The following is a 22,232-nucleotide window of genomic DNA, read 5'->3' as shown; positions in this document are numbered from 1 at the left end:
GAGCCTCGGCGCAGGTGAGTTGGGCTCCGACATCGGCCTCAGAGCCATCCCTCTCGGTGCTGGGAGGGGTCCTTATCTCTTCGGAGCGGGGACCTTCTTTTCTGCCTGATAGGGGTGCTTTCGAGGTCATGAGGAGTGTGCTGGCCCCTGTGCCTGTTCCTCGGTCGGCTCCCTCAACTCCTCCCACTGTAGTGCCTGCTACGGTCTCTACTCATCCTCTCGACCCTGACCGCAGAGATCCTACGCTTCAGGGGCCCCCATTGGGTGCATCCTCCTCTTCTGAGGCCTCCCCTGATCTGTCAGGGGAGCCCCCTCGGAAGAGGAAATGTAATAGGAAGCATCTGGACTCCCCTGAGTCAGTCACATCTGATACCAACTTGGATGAGTCGGAGGGGTCCCCAAGATCCCTCTCTGATGATGTCTCCTTCTCTGACATCCTTGAGATCCTCAAGCAGAGGGGGAACTGGTCTACCCTCAACCCTTCCGAGGACGAGTCGGTCTACCTAGAGGCGTTTGGGTCTCGCCCTTCCACCCCCTGGGTGTCTCCGCCCTTTGACCCCCTTATGGAAGTGGTGGCCAGGAAGGCATGGACGGCCCCTGACTCGATGGAACCAACCCCGCAGAGGCCTTGAAAATTTATCACAGCCCCTGCTGATAAACAGTTTTTGACCAAGGGTGTCCCTGTTGATGCAATGGTGGTGGCTGCAGCCACTAAGAAGGAACTGGCTGATCCTTTGGTACCTATCCATCCTCCTAATAAGGGAATCTAGGACCATGAATAGGTACGGCAAGCGGATGTTTTCTTCAGCGACCTTTACCATGCGGTCGCTGAATTACTTATGTCATTTCACCTGTCTTCAACGAGACTTGCTCAAAGAAATGGGTGACACTTCACAGGATCCAACAGCTGCGGGGTCTCAGGACAAAGTCAACTCCCAGCTGGCAACCCTAAACTCGATTGTTAACTCCTCCATGCGGCTTATTTCTTATGCGGCCGATGGGGTGAGTAGGGCTGCAGGCACAAGTGTGGCCTTAAGACGACATGCCTGGATGCGGCTTTGTAACTTTGCCGACCCCTTCAAGGCGTCCTTCACCAACTCTCCCTTTGATGGTTCGGCGTTGTTTGGACCTCAGGTGAAGGATACTTTGACCAGATGCGAACAAGACAGCAAAACTCTCTCTCTGCCGTGGGAGTCCGTTTTTCCACCCCATCCAGACCATACCCCAAAGGTCAGAAGAGTGGAAAAATGTGGTTCCACAAACCACAGGGAGTCGCGCCGGACGCACAAGGCGAGTTCCCCTCTACAGGCAGGAGGGGGAACAACAATAGACGCCGCTCCAGGGGCAGAGGGGGTCCGCAGAATCAGGGTAGCAGAGAAGCTGTCTCTGGCCAACCCTTTCAGCATCCCTAAGAAGCTGCCCGACTGTCCACCTACGGAGGCAGTCGGGGGAAGATTATCACTGTACCCAAAAGCCTGGCTTTCCCTTAACGAAGACACATGGGTACGGTCGATCATATCCGAGGGTTACAAAATTCCCTTTGTCCACACCCCAAAACAGCCAAACAGGCCCCTTCCAGATGTATCACCCGGTCTAAGGGAACAAGCAGTATTAGAAATCTCAAAACTGCTAAGAAAAAGGGCCATCCAGCCAGTCCCAGCAGACCAGCAAGGATCGGAATCTACTCCAAGTTCTTTTTAGTACCAAAAAAGACAGGGGACTGGAGACCAATTTTGGATCTCCGCAGACTGAACAAGTCTGTTCAAAGAACAAAGTTCCGGATGGTCACGCTACAGTCCATTCTACCCTTTTTGGGTCAGGACCATTGGATGTGCTCTTTAGACCTTTAGGATGTATACTACCACATCAAAATGCACAGACGCTCCAGAAGGTTTCTCCACTTCCGGCTGGGAGCCAGTCACTACCAGTTCAGGGCCCTGTCCTTTGGTCTCACTACAGCCCCCCGAGTGTTCACCAAATGCATGGCAGTGGTTACAGCTCATCTGAGGCGTCAAGGATTCCAGGTGTTTCCATATCTAGACGACTGGCTCCTTACCGCCACCACCAGGTGTCAACTTATTTAATCCAGAGATTACACCATTCAGATTTGCGAAGAGCTAGGTATCTCCATAAACTTTGAAAAGTCTGCCTTGTCAGTCTATTACCTTCATAGGCGCCATATTAGACACAGTCGAACTCTCTGCAAAACTGACGGCTCAAAGAATCTCAGATATTCGCGAACATGTTCATATCCTGCTTCAGAACAACAAAATTCAGGCCAAGTTTGTACTGAAGACTCTAGGTCTCATGGTGGCTGCCATTACGTTACTTCCCTTAGCTCGGTTCCAAATGTGACTCCTGCAATGGATGCTCTTCTCTCAGTGGTCCTTCCAGCAGCTCCCGATGTCACACTACATTTTGATAACCCAATTATGCAAAAACCACCTGTTTTGGTGGATGGTCTCCCTTCAAGTGTCTCAGGGCAGACCCTTCGTCTCCCCCCCCCCCCCCCGGTTGCTACAGTGACAACGGATGCCTCCCTGATCGGGGGGGGGAGCATTTTCAGGGCAGGACGGTCCAGGGCACTTGGCAACCTTTCGAGTGCCACCTGCACATCAATGTCCTAGAGATGGGAGCTGTTCTTTTAGCGTTGCAAGCCCTTCAGGACTCTCTTCCCATCGGGACGATTGCAGTTCAGACGGACAATATGTCCGTAGTGAGGTACATCAACAAGCAGGGCGGAACCAAGTCCTATCCCTTATGTCGAGAAGCACTCAGACTTTGGCAGTGGGCGATCTCCTCTCAACGGTTTCTGATAGCAACGCATATCCCCGGGAAGTCCAACGTCATAGCGGACAGGCTGAGCAGAGCCATTCTCATCCCGCACAAGTGGTCTCTCGAGCAGTCAGTAATGGAAGAAATTTTCAAAAAATGGGGTCAGCCTTGCTGTGATCTTTTTGCTACACTGCAGAACAGCAAATGCCATGAATTTTTCACTCTTTTCCCGGCCACCCTCCCAGAGACGCTCTAGTCCACGATTGGCCACGGGGTCTCCTGTACGCCTTTCCCCCCTTTCCATTAATTACTCAGTTGATTCAGAAAGCTACCGCCTTGAGATCCAAGATGATCCTCATTGCTCCATACTGGCCTCGACAAATATGGTTTCCATTCCTGCACCGTTACCTCTTGGAGCAGCCCTGGCATCTGGACCCAGTTCCAGATCTCTTGACCCATCAGTGGGGCAAGCTGCACCAATCTCTCCCCTCTCTCAACCTCACAGCTTGGTTGCTCCACTTCCAACCGTAGCCAGGCTTCCCTTTATCTCCCATTCGGTACGTGACATCATTTTAGCTTCTCACAAATCTTTTACCAGGAGGATTTATGCCAGCAAATGGAAACGTTTTTCCTTCTGGGCAAAATCTAGGAACATAGACCCATTTGTGGCTCCTATCCAATCGGTCTTAGATTTTTTTGGCCGAACTTTTTCATTCGGGTTCTTCTTCCTCCACTATCAGAGTCCAGTTAGCGGCCATTTCAAATTTTCATGTTGGCTTGGCAGACTCTTCCATTATGTCTCATAAACTTTGTAAAGCATTCCTCAAAGGTATCTTATTACTCAAGCCCCCGGTTAGACATCCCCCACCGCAGTGGGATTTGAATCTAGTTTTAATCTCCTTGATTCTCCCTCCCTTTGAACCTGCGGCTTCCTGTTCCGTGAAGTTACTCTCATGGAAGACTTGAGAGTCTCAGAACTTCACGCCCTTTGCGTTCTTCGTCCTTATCTTGTTTTCCATAAAGATAGAGTGTCCCTCAGAACTAACCCCCCCCTTTTTACCCAAGATATCTTCTGAGGCAGATCTAAACCAGACTATCGATCTCCCAGTTTTCTTCCCTAATTACTCTGACAGAGCAGAACAAAAGTTGCATTTCTTGCATGTTGATCGCCAACTCCGTTAATACTTGGATAGAACCAAGCAAATTAGGAAATTTGACCAGCTCTTCCTATCTTATGCTGAAGGGAAGAAAGGCCTTCCAGTTTCCAAAGTAACCCTTTGTAGGTGGTTGGCCTCTGTCATCACTTTCATCTATGAACTGAGGCATCAAAAGTTTCCTTCAAGACATAGAGCCCATTCAACTAGAGCCTTAGCTACGTCTATAGCCTTTCAGGACAGGTTGCCCTTAGATTCAATTTGTGCAGCAGCCACATGGGCCTCTCCCCATACCTTTATTTCTCATTACAAACTGGACATGGCCTCCAGAAGCCGAGCTAACTTTGGTTCCACCGTCCTCAAGAGTCTGTTCCAACGAGCCACCCAGGGTTAAGGTGCTAGGGACGCAGTCCCATCCAGCAAGAATGAAGGCGAGATTGACAACTTAACATTGAGAAGTTATGTACCTACCATGACGTTCCATGTTAGTTTTCTTCTGATTACCTTCTTTCTTGCGTCCCGCCCTCCAACCCCCTAGCCTGGACAGACCGTTTGGATCCTAAGGAGCCTTTCCTTTTCTCCCACTATGGTCTCCAGTGGTTATCCTTTTCTTGGGATGGCTATCTATGTGAGTATGCCATTCTCTCCTTTGTTCTGGGGGCAGAACTGCTATAGTGTTAGCTATCAAACGAGATCTGGATAGTTAGCGCCTAGCATTGTGGGATACAGGGTTACCTTGAGCCGGTAAAAATAGCTCTCGAGCTTTGGTATAAGCCGAGTTGGAGCCGAGGATCGGCTCCGAACCCATCCAGCAAGAAAGAAGGCGAAAAGAAGACAACTAACATGGAACATTATGGCAGGTACATAACTTCTCATTCTCTAATCATCAAAGATATGCTTCATATAGTCATCTTGAAACAAATGTATATTTTTCTGTATATAAACCATTAGTCTGGCCTTATTTGGAATATGCTGCCATGTTTTGTACATATAGCAGACTGAAATTATTAAGCTAGAAAGAGTGCAGTGGTCCTTAATGAAATTTTCTGCAGGTGAAGCCTTAAGCTTTAATAACCAAGAAGATTAGCAGACTCTGACTTTATTACTTTTTCTCTGTGCTGTTGAGGGGGATTTAATGCTTGCTTAGAAATGTGTTGGTGATGAGTTAACACCTTACTTTGGGCTGCAACAGTTGACAGAAGAGAAAAACACAGGGAATGAGAGTTCAGTCAGCTCTGAAAGATGTAAAGGAGCTATCAAAAGATGTTTTCATAGCAGGACTGCTATGTGGAACACTCTACTGTATGCATTAGGCAAGCTTGAAATTTAGTAAAGGTAAAGCAAATCTAGTTTGTTGGGCTGTCTAAGATAGTCTATTAGCCTTAGTGTGGGGTGTGGACTAAAATGCGCTCAAAGTTACTGAGACTTGTTTAATCCGCTTTGAATTTTAGGAAGTCCTGTGGTAGCTTAATGGGGGAAAAAGTCAGCTTTAGTATGATTGAAAACAAGAACTGATTTGTCCATAACTAATAATGACATAGAGCTGTGAAGGTTTTGGACTGTAATTAGTATAAATCTAAAATGTAGCTTCTCCTGCAAGATTGCACACCTTGTGCAAAATGGATTTATAATCTTATGATGTATATGAATTTTATATTGACAAGTTTTTAGGTGATAATGAGTTGCCATCCTCCCTGTTTGTTTATTTGACATTTTGTGCGCAGGATATTCCCTATTTTGGTAGTTGTGTCCTGCGAAAGATTAATGGATATCAAATGTCCTGAAATTTGGGGGGGGCCGTTTCTGTTTTTAATAGCATAAAAAAAACTTCAGTATGATCTCAGAATGCCAAGGAACATCAGGAACAACTCAAAATCTCTAAGAAGAATGTTTTTTTTGTGACAGAAATGTAATGGCTGCTACTCTGCACTGGTCATGGGTGTGATTTGTCTTGCAGAATCTCACCTTTTATGTTTAAAAAAAAAAAATCTTCCTTCGGGCACTTGAGAAGGTAATAAACCCAAGGTATATTGTGGGAGGGTGTGTCTGTAGCAAATAAGGATTTTTTGTTTTTTCTTTTATGAGAGTTTTTTTGAGTCGTGCTATGATCCTACCTCATGTTCACATTTTTAGATTGTAATTAACGCTTTTAAGACCTGATAAATGCGAAAGTTCTTCATTTTGCAGTTGTTCCTGAAAAAAATCAAATGCATCTTTTATCTGGTTTGCACCCATATAAATGTTTGACTAAGGTCAAGAGTAGTGTACATGGATGGATGGGCACATATGATGGCTTGTATTGCGTTTTTTAGTTAATTTTATAAAAGTGGCAAGATTCTTCACCCCCCACCTTCACTTTCTGTGATGCTGTATAAAGGTATTTCATACCACGTTTTCCATTATTAGCCCTTGTCTACTACTCTGCTTCAATTCCATGTAAAACTTCAAAAGATTGTAGATGTGCATGTGCTAAAGCAAATTAGCTTTCAAAACATATGATATGTTGCAGTCCCCCAACTGCACCACACACTTCCTGTGAGCAGTTTTTGGTCAGCTTAAATTAAGAGAACTGTCATTTGGTTTACATTAACTGTAGGTTTTGTCTACAGGCTTCATACTCTTAGGATATTCAATGGTACTGATTAATGGATAATGGAGCAACTTTTTGTCTGTGGACATTAGTGAGTTGAAACTTCAATGATGTAAGTTCCTTGAGAAGGGTCATAAATCATGACATGTAATAGTTTTTGATTTACCCATGACATGTAGTGATTATAACATTCAGTTTTTTTTTTTTGTAGATTGACAAGCAACAGTTTGAGGAAACCGTTCGGAGCCTAAATAATCTTTATGCTGAAGCAGAGAAACTTGGGGGTCAGTCATATCTTGAAGGATGCCTAGCTTGTCTGACAGCATACACAATATTTTTGTGTGTGGAGACGCATTATGAAAAGGTGAGTGCTATGCATTCTGAGTGTGCTGACAGGGAGCACAATCCAAGTATAATCGAATCCGCAAAATATTTTCCCCCAATTCCTATACGTGCATTTTGAGCATCTCACCCTTAGCAGGAGACACAGTGATGGCTACTTGTTTCTTCATGACATGTACTCCTTAAAATAAAAATATAGTCTAAGAAAGTGCTTTCACTACCTAAAGTGCTTTAAAAATGTTCTGGTTATTTATCATATAGGTTCATAGGTTGGTACTAGGCTATCGGCCCTAGGTGCCTGTACAAGCCTAGCCATAACAATTCCCTGGCTATTTCTTCCCACACTATATTTACTTTCCTGGACCCCTGTCTAGCAGGGCGACTGACGTGATCCCCGGGGTGAATTTCCTTTCTCCCATTCAATCATCAAGGTTCCTTTTGAAGAGGACCAAAAAGGCGCTGTGCTTGACATGTATGGGCAGTGTATTCCAGAGTCTGGGGGGTCTCTGGGTCAGGAACCTATCCCTCCAGCATGTTTTGTTTATTGTGATGACAAGGTTTAGATCCCTGGAGCGTGTGGCTCTGAGGGATTGGGATTTCTTTGTGTAGCATGTCCAACAGCTCTGGGTTTGACATGGCCTTGTATGTTAAGCAGAGATCGCCTCGGAGTAGATGATATGTGAGAGTATAGCTGGAGTTTTTTAAGGCGGTCAGCATAGGGCATCTGCTTTAGGCCTGTGATTCTTTTAGTGAGGCATTTCTGCGGCCTTTCCAGTTGTTGCAGATGTCTTGAGAGGTACATACCAAATGGGGCGTTGTATTCTATAATGGGTCTAATGAGGGATGAGTACAGTGGGACAATGACCTCCTTTTTTTCTGGATGAAAAGCCCTTAGTGATGAGGTGTGCCACATAGAAGGATTTCCTGACTGTTGTGGTGATATGGTTATTGAAGGTGAGACCACTGTCTACCTGTGTCCCTAAGTCTGTTATCACACTTTTGGTGTTTAGTGTACTGCACCTTTGTAGTAATTCACGGGTACATGTTTTTTCCCCAAAGGGGATAACTATACATTTCTTGGCATTGAGCCTGAGCCCATGGCTCTGGCACCAAGCATCTGTTTCTGTAAGGCCCTTTTGTAGAGTATCAACATAATTTGGGGATTCAATAATGGCTCCCAGTTTGCAGTCATCTGCGAACTTTGTTAGCCAGAGTCCTTTAGTGTTGGCCTGTACTTCAGAGATGTAGATGCCAAACAAGAGAGGTCCCAGGACTGAACCCTGAGGTACTCCACTTGTCTGGAGCTGGATTTGTAGTCAGCTACTTTTACAGTGTGGGTTCTTTTAGTAAGCCAGTTGGCAACCCATCGAGTGACGTAGGGATTAATGCCCAGCTTAGTAAGTTTATATATGATTCTGGAGTGGGGGATAGTGTCAAAGGCCTTGGCGAGGTCCAGATAGGCTGTGTGGACTGACATACCCTTGTCCACGGCTCTGGAGACTGATTTGAATAAGTCAATCAGGTTCAGGAGACTAGATCGGCCATTCATAAACCCAGACTGGGTGGGGTCCGGTGTTTTAAGGTTGCCAATGTCTTTGTTTATAAGTTCCATGATAATACGTTCCATGGCCTTGCAGATCAGGCTCGTCAGACTGATGGGGCGGTAGTTCCCGGGATCCAAGGTGGATCCCCCCTTGTAGAGTGTGATAACTGTAGTTGTGCGCCACTCAGTGGGCACGAAGCCTGAGGTGAGGGTATGATTAAACATGACACTTAAGTGAGGTGCCAGTAAACAGAATGTTTATCTTTGTTTTGAATGCCACAGCAATTTCATGACTGGCCTTGTATATGGCTGCTGAATGACATTTTTGACATGTCTGCTATCCTGATGATGATCTTATGGCCATGGTGTTTGCATATAGAAGAGTACCCTAAAGGGTGTAGTCTTTATACAGTGGTATCTACACACAATGGATGTTAGTATTGGATTTCACTCTGTGATGCATTGCAGTAAGTTGATGGTTTTATGAAAATAGGAAAGGGCTATCAAGTGGAAAATGTGGGAATGGTATATATAACTGTTGCTGCAGCATCATTTTCAACTCTCTACCTGCCTTGTTGCATAACAAAGTGGAAATTGCTCTGACTAGGAGGTTACTGTGTTGGCTGAATAGCTAGTAAACAACAGAGGCTGTGTAGATGATCAGTAAAAGTAACACTGCCCCCAGCCCCATCCTTGCACCTTTTCATAGAAGAAACCCTTCTGTAGAGTTACCACTACACAAGACTCTCACACACCCACCACATACAGCAGTCCATTTGCACAAGTCTAAATCTGTCCCCTTGCCTAACCCACAAGACTCTTGTATGAGCATAAATATTTCCACAGAAGCATAGTTAAGGTAGGGTAAAGAGGCAAACTCCTTTGGCACATTCAGCAGATATAAAAAAAAAAATGCAGAAAAGAGAATCTGTTATGAATGATAAGTTTAATATTATGCACTTTCATCCCACCAAGGGGACTTCGTCAGAATAAAGTGCATTTTAGAAACCCCAAATATGTAGCACGTAGATGCATTTCATTGATTAGTTAATGAGATAATGAATGCAAAAATCATTGTATCCTAAAGCTAAAAAACACTCTTCTCTTGACTTATAAACAAATTAAATATAGACCTAAAAAAATCCACCACACATTACAAAATCTACAACATGGCTGAAAAATGTGTGTGTAAAACTACATACACAAGACACGTGTTATATATGAGTGTATGTATGTCTCTGTATGCATATGTACCATATTTCTCTTAAGATAAGACCAGGCCTTATTCTTTTTCCCCCACCGAAATATGCATTATGGCTTCTTATCAGGGGATGCCTTATTTACACCCCCCCCTGTACAAAAATCTACATTTATTCATGTATTCATGTACATAAAAAACATTTATTCATGTACACAAATTGACATTTGGAACTTTTCCGTTATTGGGCAACAGTTATAGGTAAGGCGTTAACAGTTGTGTGAGAATTCTACATAAACAGTACAACAAACATTTCAACTTCAGAATGTCTACATCTTGGCTTTCACGGTGCAATATTTCATGCTTAATAGAAAGTGCAGAAAAATCTCAATACATGTGTATTGGAGGAGGGGAATAAAACAGGCGAATGCCTCTTTTTGAGTGGTGTTGCTTTCTTTATTCCTTACCCAAACCATAAGAGAAGAATGATGGAAAGTCATAAAAATGAAGTCTGGGAATTAGTGGCCTTACTTTGTAATTGCCCCTTGATAATCAAACCGTTACCTTAATACAATAAAGTAAAAAAACTGACTAGCTTGCTGGCAGCTGAAAGCAGAAGCAATCCATTCTGTTGCCCCAATAACATAAAAGTTATTCAAATACAGTCATGTCGTCTTCTTTGTCATTGTCATAAGTCTCAAACCCCCAAATTCTTGCCTGAATTTCTTGCGACTCCTTTTCCTGTAGAACCATTGACCCCAGTCTGTCATGCCCAGCAAAAGAGCTCTCCTTGAATGAGCACTGTTTGTCCATGTAGCCTGCTCATAGTGCATTGGCAACACAGCTGTCAGTGATTTTTATCCCATGAATTCATCACTCAAGTCATGACCTCTTGCAGGCTATTCTTCACATAGTTTCCATGCTGATTTCTCTCCATTCTATTTTCAGTGTAGTCATTGAGTTCCATGCGCAAATGGTCCTTGAATGGCTTGTTTATTGCATTATCAAGAGTCTGGAGACAGGCAGTCATTCCTGCAGGAATCATTATTTGATCTGTTCTCTGTGCAAGGAAGTTCTTCATGTCTTTAGCGTGGTGAGTGCCCAGACTAGCAGACCTCTTTCGCCACCTCACAAAACAAAACAAGTGACAGCATTACATCGACCCCCACTTCCTTATAACTGCTTGTGTGCACCAGGCTTTTTTGGTTTCAAGAATGTAAATCCCTGAAACACTTTCAATCTCATCTTTCTTGTCCTTACTAGTTATTAGATGTGGGGTTTTCTTTCCATCTAGATGAATTGCCAAAATACAGGTAACACGTGCACTTTCGTAACTAAAGGAGGGAATGTAGATTGACGAGGCACCCTTCTGATCAGTTGTTGTTTGAGATCCTTGGCCTGTAAACACTGCAGTTTCATCCATAGCAATCATGTTGGAGAGTTGGTATTTAGAAACGTCGATGCCATCAACAAAGGACTTGAATGCAAGTGCATGTGTAATAACTTCAGTATCTTCCAGCTTGAACAGTGTTATTGATCATCTTGGAGAGTTCATATCGCTGAAGGAAGCCATCCAACCAATGTTGTGATGTTTTGAATTCTTCTGGGGATATTTCTAACTGTGGTGCCATTGCAAGGGCAAATGGTTGAATATCAGCCCTGCACACAAAGTCTTAGCTCTCCTGTTAGCAATCCATTCACAGATGATGTCTTCCAGCTCAGAAAATAATGGTTGCCAACCTGATCTACACTCACACTTCTTAGCATTTCCCTCGTCCACCTGTTGACTGAGGTTATCGTACTCTGCTCGCCATTTTTGGACCATTTGGAGATCTAACTTCTCTTTGCAGAAAGCCATCAGATTCTTTCCCCGGGAGTCCTCCACAATTCCTTTCTTGTACTCGACGGAATAGGGCTTTCTTTGTGCATTCATCTTGTCTGGGAGAGTTAATTGAAGACTTGCGAGACAGGAGTGGCAATAAAAATGGTGACAGTTAAGACACAACCACACCCATTCATCATCAAGTCCGCACGTTTTACGTGCATTGTTTGTACTTTGATCAAAGTATACTTGCCAGTGTTTATGGGCCAAGGATCTCAAACGTGAAGTGTGAGTGAGGATTAGGGTTACAGTAAGAATCATGGAGGACTCTCTGGGAAAGAATCTTACGACTTTCTGCAAAGAGAGGAAGTTGGGTGCCCGAATGGTCCGAAAATGGAGTGCAGAGTACGATCACCTCAGTCAACAGATGTCAATAATATTATTTTATAATTCAACATGTCCGTCGTGTGTTGTTGACTATCTTAACTGGGGCTTATTTTGGTGGTAGGGCTTATTTCATGACTACCCTGGAAAACCATGCTAGGCCTTATTCTCTGATTAGGTCTTATTTACGGAGAAATACTGTGTGTGTGTGTGTGTATGTGTGTATATTTATATATATATATATATATATATATATATATACTGTGTGTGTGTGTGTGTGTGTGTGTATATATATATATATATATTTATATATATATATATATATATATATATATATGTGTGTATATATGTGTGTGTATGTGTGTGTGTGTGTGTGTATATATATATATATATATATATATATATATATATATATATATATATATATATATTTTTTTATTTATGTACACGTAAAAAGATTGCCATAAATGTCTTATAACTTCCTAGCCTTCATTTGTCATGCAGGTAAAATGGATGTACATTTATTCAGTCCAGGTGGGAAGGTGGCACCAAGCCGGAGTTGCCACACCAATTCCTAGATTACTAGCTAGCCCTTCCAATCACCTCCCCGTGTGTCTTGGACGAAATGTTACAAATACTGAAATAAAATTTTCTGAAGGAACTAGATGTTAATGTTTGTACAAAGCACTGTTTTCATTTTTATTAGCAATATCTTAATTATGTTCATAAATACATGTTTTAAAAAGTTGCTCAGTTTTGCCCATGTAGAAAGTGGTAGATTCAGAGCATTTTGCAACGTAAACAACCCCTTGGATGTTGCAGTTCCCTTACTGAAAAATCAGTCTGAATTTTAGTGTTGTCAAGGAGTGGTCGTTAGAAATGTGTGCACTGCTTACAGCATCCACAGTGCGTGGTATGACCATATGTAGTTGCATACTCATTGCCTGTATTACCTCATTCTCCAACATTTTTTTTTAAATTAGGGGCTATCTGAAAAAGAAGTGGGTTTCAAACCAAATATGTTAGAGGCCTGGATTAACCTTTAAAATATTCCAGTTTTTCTTAACTATCTCTCTAGCTTCTGTGGAAAAGTATTGAACTACAAGTACTTTCTCATACCCTCCCAGTCTGTTCCGCTGGATTATTCCCACCTAAACCAGCAACAGGGGGTTGTATTTTACCCCCCCCCCCTTCACTATAAATCTGTGTACACAGGGAACTGACTAAAGTATATGGGTAACCTCTTGCATAAGTATTTCCTTTAACTTCTCCCCACACTTCCCCATGGTAAGTCATTCATGCAACCCTAATGCATTGTCCTTTCACTAAACTTTTTTTCTTTGAAAGGGGATGACATCTAGTGAAAGGAAATGAGTTGTAAACAGTGGGTTTCCTGTAAATGTTTGATTTAAACCCCGTTGTTGTATGGGATGTCAGTATATCAAGATCATTTACCTTCTCCATGTCCAAAGTGGAGGTAAATTTAAAAAAAATGTTGATATTGTTCAAGTACTCAACAAAAGAATGGATCTTTTCTACACTTCTGTCCCCTAATATAAAAATCTCATCCAAGAGTCTGAGAGATAAGTGGATTTTGTGAGGTGTGGGCACTTGGCCACAATGGAAAAAGATTTGTTTTTATAGTTTTTTTTGTCTTTAGTAAATGGTGAGCTGACAAAAGATTAAGGACTGCCTTTATGTAAATGAGTGCAGATGCTTCAGACCTAGCCTACAGGATGCCGCAATCTACAAGGTATCTGGAATGCAGCTTAAAGGAGAAAGCATGTACACTTAAAAGGAATTGTGTCTTTGATACAGGAAATCTAAGGTTTGCAACCTGTTCGGGGAAATAAGTGGTTTTGCACTATGCTGTGGTACATCAGCAAGTGGGAAGACTGACTCCTGTTGATCTTGAGTTATATATAAGAAACAAGTCTTGCAGAGACGGTCTTGTTGCAGCGATCAGATATTTATGAATAGGATATGGCAGCAACTTGAGATCACACACATTGATCTAATTGTAGCAGGCTAATGGCCACCTTTATACACAAAAAGTGGAAGACTCAGCAGTTTACAGTCCCTGAACTTTGTTGGTTCCTTTGGAATATTCTTCATTGTACTTCACTTCTTTTAGCTGACTGTTACATTATCCAGTAAACTTTTTTCCATCTTAAAAACAGCTCAAAATCCACGACACTTCTGGAAATGTCCTCATCTCTGACAGCATATACCTACCACATTTTCACATCCAGTAAATCTCCCTATGCGTAACAATATCTGATCCAACAGAACATGGCCTTAGTTTTCTAGACCAAGGTATTAATATTGTATGTCTAATAGTACTCTCCATATTTCTGTGTAGTGTTTCTCTTCTAGTAACATTTTCTATTCATTTGTATCTAACAATGCCTTTGTTCATCTGGCATCCTGACAAACAAGGCATGTTTATGCTTTTCATCATTCAGCTTGCACATAACTAGTTGCAGCACAATGCCTGAAGTAATTTTACAGAATATAGTTTACTGTTGTGCAAGAGAAGATAGAAAAATTTGTGTTAAATAATTAATTTTGAAGAAGTCTGTCCTGACATTTCTGCCTAAGCATTCTCCATAACCGTTCCCCCTAATTTTATCCTATAATTACTAGGATATCCCCTGGCTGCTGTGCACTCCTGGCACCTGTGCTTTACATCTTGTCTCTTCAGCTGGCCTACCCTCCAATAGGAGTTAACCCACCTGGCAACTAAGGACCCTTCCCAACTTACCAGCTGTGTCTCATCACCCTATAAGTGTTTCCCCTGTGCTCTTCCACGAAAGGAAGGCAGAAACTCTCCAGCTGGCCTACCCTCCAATTAGGAGTTAAGAACCCACCTCGCAATTAAGGACCCTTCCCAACTTACCAGTTGTCTCATCACCCTATAAGTGTTCCCCTGTGCTCTTCCACGAAAGGAAAGAAGTATGTATGTGTTTTCCTCATACTGGCTGTAAAGCTTATTTGTAGTATGCTTATTCCTTATTGTTTATAATAAAAAGCTTCTCGGCTTGGTCAGCCAGCAGCCAATAACCCCTTTGTATCCTGTAGTTTAGTACAGCCCCTGACTGCCTTTCACTACCTCCCGTAGCTGAATAGAGCGTCTTATTTAGCCCTAGGCTAGCCTTCCCGAGAAAATACTACTGTTGCAATACAAGTCCCTGGCCACTAGGTGGCACCCTTATCTAGTCCCTATCTTTTGACTATCCCAATATCGCAGGAAATACTTTTTCTACAGACTACTGTCTTCACCTTGCTACTATCGTTCTTTCTTACACCTCTTGTTTTGCTGTAATCTCCCACTATCCTCCTTGGAAATCTTCCACTCTACTACTTATTAATTCTTCACCTACCTCACCTTAACTTACCTCATCAGTCAGCATTCCACTGATTGTTCTTCTTGGCTGTTTCACTCGCTTGCCTCTCCCCACTCTTTTTGCCCTGAGGCCTCACTCCGCTCCCCCTCCCTGCCCCCAATTTCCACCCGCCCCCAGTGCTCCTACATTTATTCCTCTAAACCACACCCCATCACATCTGCTCCAATGTAGCAGCTCACCTCATTAGCACTCCCAACCCTCCTTGTCACAACACCTCTCCTGGTGTTACCTTACCTCCCATCCCTCCTTTTTACATCACCTCACCTGTTGATACATCTCTTTACCTGTTCACACTACCTTACTTCCCATTTTTCTTTCAGTTTTTATCTAAGATAATGGCTGTATTACCCATCCCACGCCAAATAGAACTATTACTCTTGGTCTCACTCTTTCCTCCTCTAACTATTGCCTATCTGCTAACCTCCTATGAACAACCATTATACCCCAACCTTCTCTTCCCCTCCATACTCACTTCTACACCACTACTAGCTATCTCTCAAAACCACATAAACATCACATCCAGACCCTGCTACCTACAAGCCAAATATCATAGACCCCCCCCCACATTAAGTATACCCATCTAAATAGTAGGAAATCACTTGACTATTATTGTAAGCTTCACTACCCTATAAGTAGAATATACCTCCACTCCTTACTAGATGGGGACATTCATCCTAACCCCGGCACAAACATTACCCTTGCCACTGAACAGTGCAACCCTAGCAACACTAGTACCCAAGCCCCTACTAAACCTTCTGACTCACTCTATATAGCACATCTCAGTATACGTAGCATTAACAATAAAATTGCCCACCTCCATGCCCTCCTAGATGTCCACCTATTTGACATCCTATGTTTATCTGAAACTTGGCTAAAACCTACAGTTAAAGACAATGAAGTCACCCCACCTGGTTACAATATCCTGAGATTAGACCGCACAGCCAAAAATGGAGGAGGGATAGCAGTCCTTTATAAAGCAGAGCTACAAGTTACCACTGTAAACCTTAGACCACTTTTGGACAATAATGCTGAAATCCTCATTTCTAAATTTCAGGTCAACACATGTAAATCTGTATATATCATTTGTATCTACCTTTCTCCAGGAAATAACATTAATACCCTTGAAAATATCCTTAACTGGCTTTCTGTTAATCTTCCACAAGAAACTATAGTCCTTGGAGACTTTAATATTGACTGGAAGTCCTGTAGTAATGTATAACCTACCACCCATATTAACCTATATGGCGTCTCACAAACTATTAACTCCCCAACCAAGATTAATAAACCCAGTAACAAAGTAAGTACCTTAGACTGGAGTCTTACTAATACTCCTCATCAAACATACAAAGTAGGAACCCTTCCAGATGATCCAAGTGACCATTCACTAACTTTTATATCCATAGACATAAAACCAACTTAACTTACCAAAACACTTTCAGGACAATACGCACCAAAAAGCAATTTAACCCTGAAGTTTTCCATACAGAACTCGAGCAGTGTAATTGGTCACCACTAAAATCCCTCCTACTAAATGAAGCAGTGGAATACTTTAATTCCACATTGTTAGCCATCCTTGACCACCACGTCCCATCTCGCTCTGTTAGAAGTAAAGCTAAACCTGCCTCTTGGCTCTCAAAAGCTACTAAGCAAAAAATCCTTTTTGGAAACAAATCCTGGGCAAAATGGCATACTACTAAGAATCCTACAGACCACCAAAACTTTAGACAACTTAGAAATAATACAAAAAAAGCTATCCTCTTAGATTAAAAAAAACTTTTACTTCCAACTACAGCAAACTTACCAAAAGAAGCCACAAAAGTTTTGGACTAGCATTAACAAACTACTATACCCAGGTCAATCTGTCACACCTAACCCACAAGGCTCTAACCCTGACTGTCCCACACATACTGCTGATGCCTTCAATTCTTTCTTCACAGATGACATCCAAACTCTTGCTAGTCAACTTTCTCCAGATACCACAAATCTGCCTACATCTACAACTAGCCCACCTCCATCATTTCAGTTACAACCAGTTTCTACTTACTTCATTTGCTCCCTTCTCCAAAAACTAAAACCTACCACCCCCTCAGCTGACCAACTTCAGCAGAATACCTGCAAAAAGGAGTTAAAGCCATAGCCTATCTCATTTCTATTCTGGTTAACAGAACCATAAGTGAAGGAACTATCCCATCTATCTGGAAAATCTCTCATATCATCCCACTACATAAAGGTGAGAACTCCTAATGAGTTTTCTAACTATCGTCCTATAGCTCTACTATCTCCTCTAGCAAAAATAATGGAGAAATGCGTCCATAAGCAACTACTCCAAAATAACTTACTTGTCAACTGTCAACATGGATTTAGACCTTTCCACAGTACTACCACTGCCCTGTTATCCTTCACAGACCGCATTAACAAAAACCGTAACAACAATATTATTTCCTCTGCAGTCTTTATTGATTTATCTAAAGCTTTCGATATGGTTAATCACCAGCTTTTTTTTAAATATACTGAAATCCCTTTCACTTGAAACTCTAGCCATAAATTGTTTCAAATCTTACTTGGACAATAGACAACAGGCTGTGCCATGGGATAGTAATCTTATCTACACACCTCCCCATTTCCCTTGGTGTTCCTCAAGGCTCCATATTAAGCCCACTCCTGTTTTCCATTTTTATTAATGACCTTCACTCAGCAATTCCTCACGCCACCTGTATCCAATACGCAGACGACTCCACAATAATTTAAGCCATTTCTCCAACTGAACTACAGTCCCTTACCCAAAAAGCATTCAATACAGAACAATGTTTTTTAAACCGATGCCTCCTCCTAAACCCCCAAAAAACTGAACTCGTACTTTTCACTCCAACCCGAAAGTCCACCCCAGTAAATTTCACACTCATCTAATAATGGCACTCTCATATCTCCCGACCCAACCATTAAACCCTTAGGAATAACAATAGATAGCAACCTTAACTTCGATACTCATATAAACAGCATAATAAAAACGGTCAACAACCTCAACAAACTGGAAATCTCCTATAATAATAATAATGCTAGATTTGCCAGTGGCTGTCCTTTTAGAACTCATCATTGTCTTAATCTAAAGCAACTAGGATGGCTAGTTTTTAAACCATCTTCAATCTCACCAGCTTGCTATAGCCCATAAGACCCTGTATCAACCCACCAACACTTCAATACTCACTAGCCTCATTACCCCTTACAGCAGTCTTAAAAATTTACGCTTCTCAAATAAACTGCTTATCTATACTAGCAGATCCAACAACTTGGCAGGAGACTCTTTGATGTCCTTCAAGGATGCATCTTGGTTATGCCCTTGTACTAACCCTGACTTACTCTCTTTCTTTATAGTAATGCATACTCTTCACCTTTGCAGACTTATCCTTAAAGAACCAAAAGACCATGTTATTGCAATTTAAATATATGTATATAGTAACATCTTTTGTACATTACCTTTTACTGTTTGTGTTATGCTCTGAGTATTGTATTTTTTTTTATTAACAGCTGTTTTAAGCTTGGACTGTTGAGACATTCTATATTGTATTTTTCTGTGCGTCTTGGAGCTTTTCTCCCCGGTCCTCTACTGTAAATGGACATGTATCCAATTAGACTAGCCCGGTCAACAAATATAAAATAAATTAAATAATTAATTTGATCTTGTAAGACTGTACAGGAGACCAACCTGATTCAGAGCTGTATCAGATAGGCGGTAGTCCTATTTTTATTGTGAATGAGCTGGGCAACATTTCCTTCATCTGATCATTCTCATTCTCAGATCAGCACTGAGAAGTAACTCAGGACATGCAAGTTCATGGAAAAACAAAGTTGAATGTGGACATTTTGGCTTGAGTGCTGCTATATCATCCATTCCGTGTGTGTGTTTTGTGTAGATATGAATGATACATGTGTGTGTTTGTGCATATGTATGTGTGTATATATTTAATTTTCATTAAGGTCCAACACATAAAGCATAGTAATATCAAAATTATAAGTGCAACAGCTGAGTATTCCCAAAGTCATTCTTTCCGACCTGAAAACAGATTGGTTAGCCTTGCCCTTAAGCTTTCAGCTTATTTGCCAATGTGAAAAAACTACAACATGCTGAAGTATACTCAGCTGATCCCTTATCTCATTTTTTATCAGAAATGACTGCACAATATTTGTTTTTCACACATTCTCCTTTCTGTCACTGAAAGTAAATATTTTACCCCTTGTCTGCCTGTGTTGACTATAGAAATATGTCTTAAGTTCATGTCTTTTACTCATTAGAAAAAAGTAAGATTTAACCGCATAAACTTGCTGTTTTCATAAGTCATTCATACTAACTCTACATGCACCTCTGCTTTTCCTGTTGCTCTTTTTTATTTCCAGAAACCCATTTATAGCTTGCATTTTCTGTTATTTTTTTTTTGTCCTGATGTGTTAAAATCATGTCTTCCATCACTGTCATTTCTTTAAGCAAAATCTGTAATGCCGTTAGGCTTCTTTTATTTTCCATGTCTCACTGACATTTTATTTTATCTAGTCCCAACTTCAGTGTGTCTAGTTCAGTTAGTCCTGTTTTTTTGTTAGTCCCCCTCAAATGGATCTAAGAATTATTAATACTTTATCACCAAACTCATGTCAAAACTGTCCTAGTACAAAATTGCTTTTCAGAATGCAAGTCTGTCTGGCGTCTTGTAATTTTTGGAAACTTAAACCTTTTTTTTATGTCTACATGTACATATATGTAAAATAATTTGGACACATTAATTTTATACTGATTACCATCAGTTTTAATCAATTACCACTTTGTTATGGTTCCCACCATCTACATGATTGTTTATACACATTTACCTATGACTTCAATAATGTTGAAATTGTTTGAGACATGTGGTAGGCATTTAAACTCTGCACTGATGGAGTGCCCTTCTTTATTAAACCAGTATGATTCTCTGACACTCCTAAAAGAGGAGTTCTTCCTCTTCCCACAACTCTAAACCGTTTTCGGCTGCTCTGTGTGGTACCTGCTGTATAACATTCCAAAGGGGCTAAGTCCATTTGAGGCGTGGAGGTACTTGGAAGCAAGCATTAAGAAGAGCAGCAATTGATCCCAGTTTTTCATGCACTTCTCAGTAACTTAATTTAACTTTAGAGTCCTATTTAATTTTTCTAGTAAACCATCCATTTGGAAGAGATGGACTGAGGTCCTTAGCTTATTTACTTTAAACCTTTTGAAAATGGTGCTGCAAGATTTTGCATGTGTGTCCTGGTTCATTAGGATTTCCTATGATATCCCTGTCTTGAGAGTAGCAGTGCCATTTCTCTTTCATTTGCCTTAGATTTGGCTTTCTAAGGTGAGTATTTACTTTATTTATCCACTCATCCTGTGGTAACTACATTAATCCCACTGGGGGTAGTGATCTCTCTTCATAGGGGACCCAAGGTGGTATTTATACTACTAGTGGTAATTTTGGATGGTATCAAGAAACTTCCCCTACTTTTATGAGCGGGGACGTTGTTTGTTGTTGGGCTTCCTGTTTACGGACCAGGTGCAGAGGCAACTCGGAGAAGAAGGAAGCAGTGTGGTGAGCTGAGACATCTGAGGAGGTTGTGAAAAGTGTAGGTGTATGAGCTGTCTCACACTTGTACACAAATACAAAGTAGTAGCAGACGGAAAGGAGTAGAGTTGCAGTGTTAGATGAGTAAATCGGGTCAGGAGAAAGTTCATACAGCAGTGGAGAGGAGTTGCAGGATTTGGAGTTTTTGTGTCAAGAACTGTTAAGAGAAGAAAGAGAGTTACATTTGGGAGGGGCTGCAGAATGTTTACTTAAATGTATTTCTAGAACAAAGTGAACCGGAAAGCAAGAAACAGTATCATGGGGTGAAATTATGGACAGAATACAAGAGGAAGAGATTGAAGAAAGTAAAAGGGAGAAGGGATTGAATGCACAAACAATGAAAGAAGGAGAAAGGAATGAAGATGGGTGATACCAGCAAGAAATTCTTGGTGAGAATAAGTAAGGTAGAAGAACATGATAGGTGTGACATTTGGGATGATATAACTGTATCGTTGGGAATCTCACCAAGGGAAGTAAGAGCTTTTTATATATGTTAATAAAATACATTTTGTGACTTTCATTTTGAGACAGAACAGTATATGGAAGAATTCTTGGAACAATATAAAATAAAAAAATTGTAACCCTTGAAATGCATATGTATTACAAGAATTTAATAGACAAAAAAAAGAACTTATGTACACTTCCAAGCATAAGTGGAAAATAATGCTAAACGTGTTTTCAAAGACTGTAAAGTTAAACACATTGCAAAAAATTATGATATTAGAGGTGCATGGTCTTGGGGGTTGGGAATGGGTTATATTAAAAATGGAAAATTAAAGAATTATACGCATTTCAAACTTGATATTGGGTGCAACAGAAAATTTGTTTTTTAGTTAAAAAATCATTTAATCAGTAATAGTAATAAGAAAATGTTTTATTAGTGGTAAGGTAGGACATGAAGCAAAACTTGATATGAAATGTAGAAAGTGTGAACAAATAGGACATTTATGGATGGATTGTAATGAAAATATAGAAAATAGAAAGTAATAAATGAGTGAGGGAATGAACAAAACAAATACTGAAGTAATTATAGTAAAAAAAAAAAACGAGAAGAAAGCAGAAGGAAAATCAGTGCATGAAAGGGAGCAGAAAGAATGGGATGGTGAAAGGGCTGAGTCAGGCAAAGATGATGATGCACCACACTGGAGTGTGATTAAGGGAAATAAGAATATATTGGGAAAAAGGTAAAAGAAGAAAATTGAAGAGTATAAGTTTGAGAGAACAAAGGCAAAGGGTAGAAGTAGTGTAACAAATAAAAGAACGTGAGAATTTTATGATAAGTGTGAATAAGAAAATTGAAGGAAGGCTGGGTATTTTGGAATAGTAATCTGTGCTTGATATGACTCGTTGATAGACACAAGGGTTTTAACAGAAGGGGAGAGAGATTACATGCAGA

The 22,232-nt window shown here is 41.2% G+C and overlaps 1 protein-coding gene across 4 annotated transcripts in view; it reads left to right on the top strand.

The window, feature by feature from the left end:
• Window positions 1-22,232, top strand: part of LOC122811288 (golgin subfamily A member 7) — a 435,299-nt gene that overhangs the window by 94,657 nt on the left and 318,410 nt on the right. For all 4 annotated transcript variants that reach the window (XM_044083034.1, XM_044083033.1, XM_044083031.1 and 1 more), the window contains exon 3: window positions 6,731-6,883. In XM_044083034.1, the coding sequence (XP_043938969.1) occupies window positions 6,731-6,883 (153 nt within the window). The remainder of the gene's footprint in view (window positions 1-6,730; window positions 6,884-22,232) is intronic.

This window comes from Protopterus annectens, chromosome 9.part0, assembly GCF_019279795.1.
Source record: "Protopterus annectens isolate FY-2018-M chromosome 9.part0, PAN1.0, whole genome shotgun sequence".
Classification (NCBI taxonomy): Eukaryota; Metazoa; Chordata; order Ceratodontiformes; family Protopteridae; genus Protopterus; species Protopterus annectens.
Note: the sequence above shows the minus strand (reverse complement) of the source record. Positions and strands in the feature narration are given on the sequence as shown.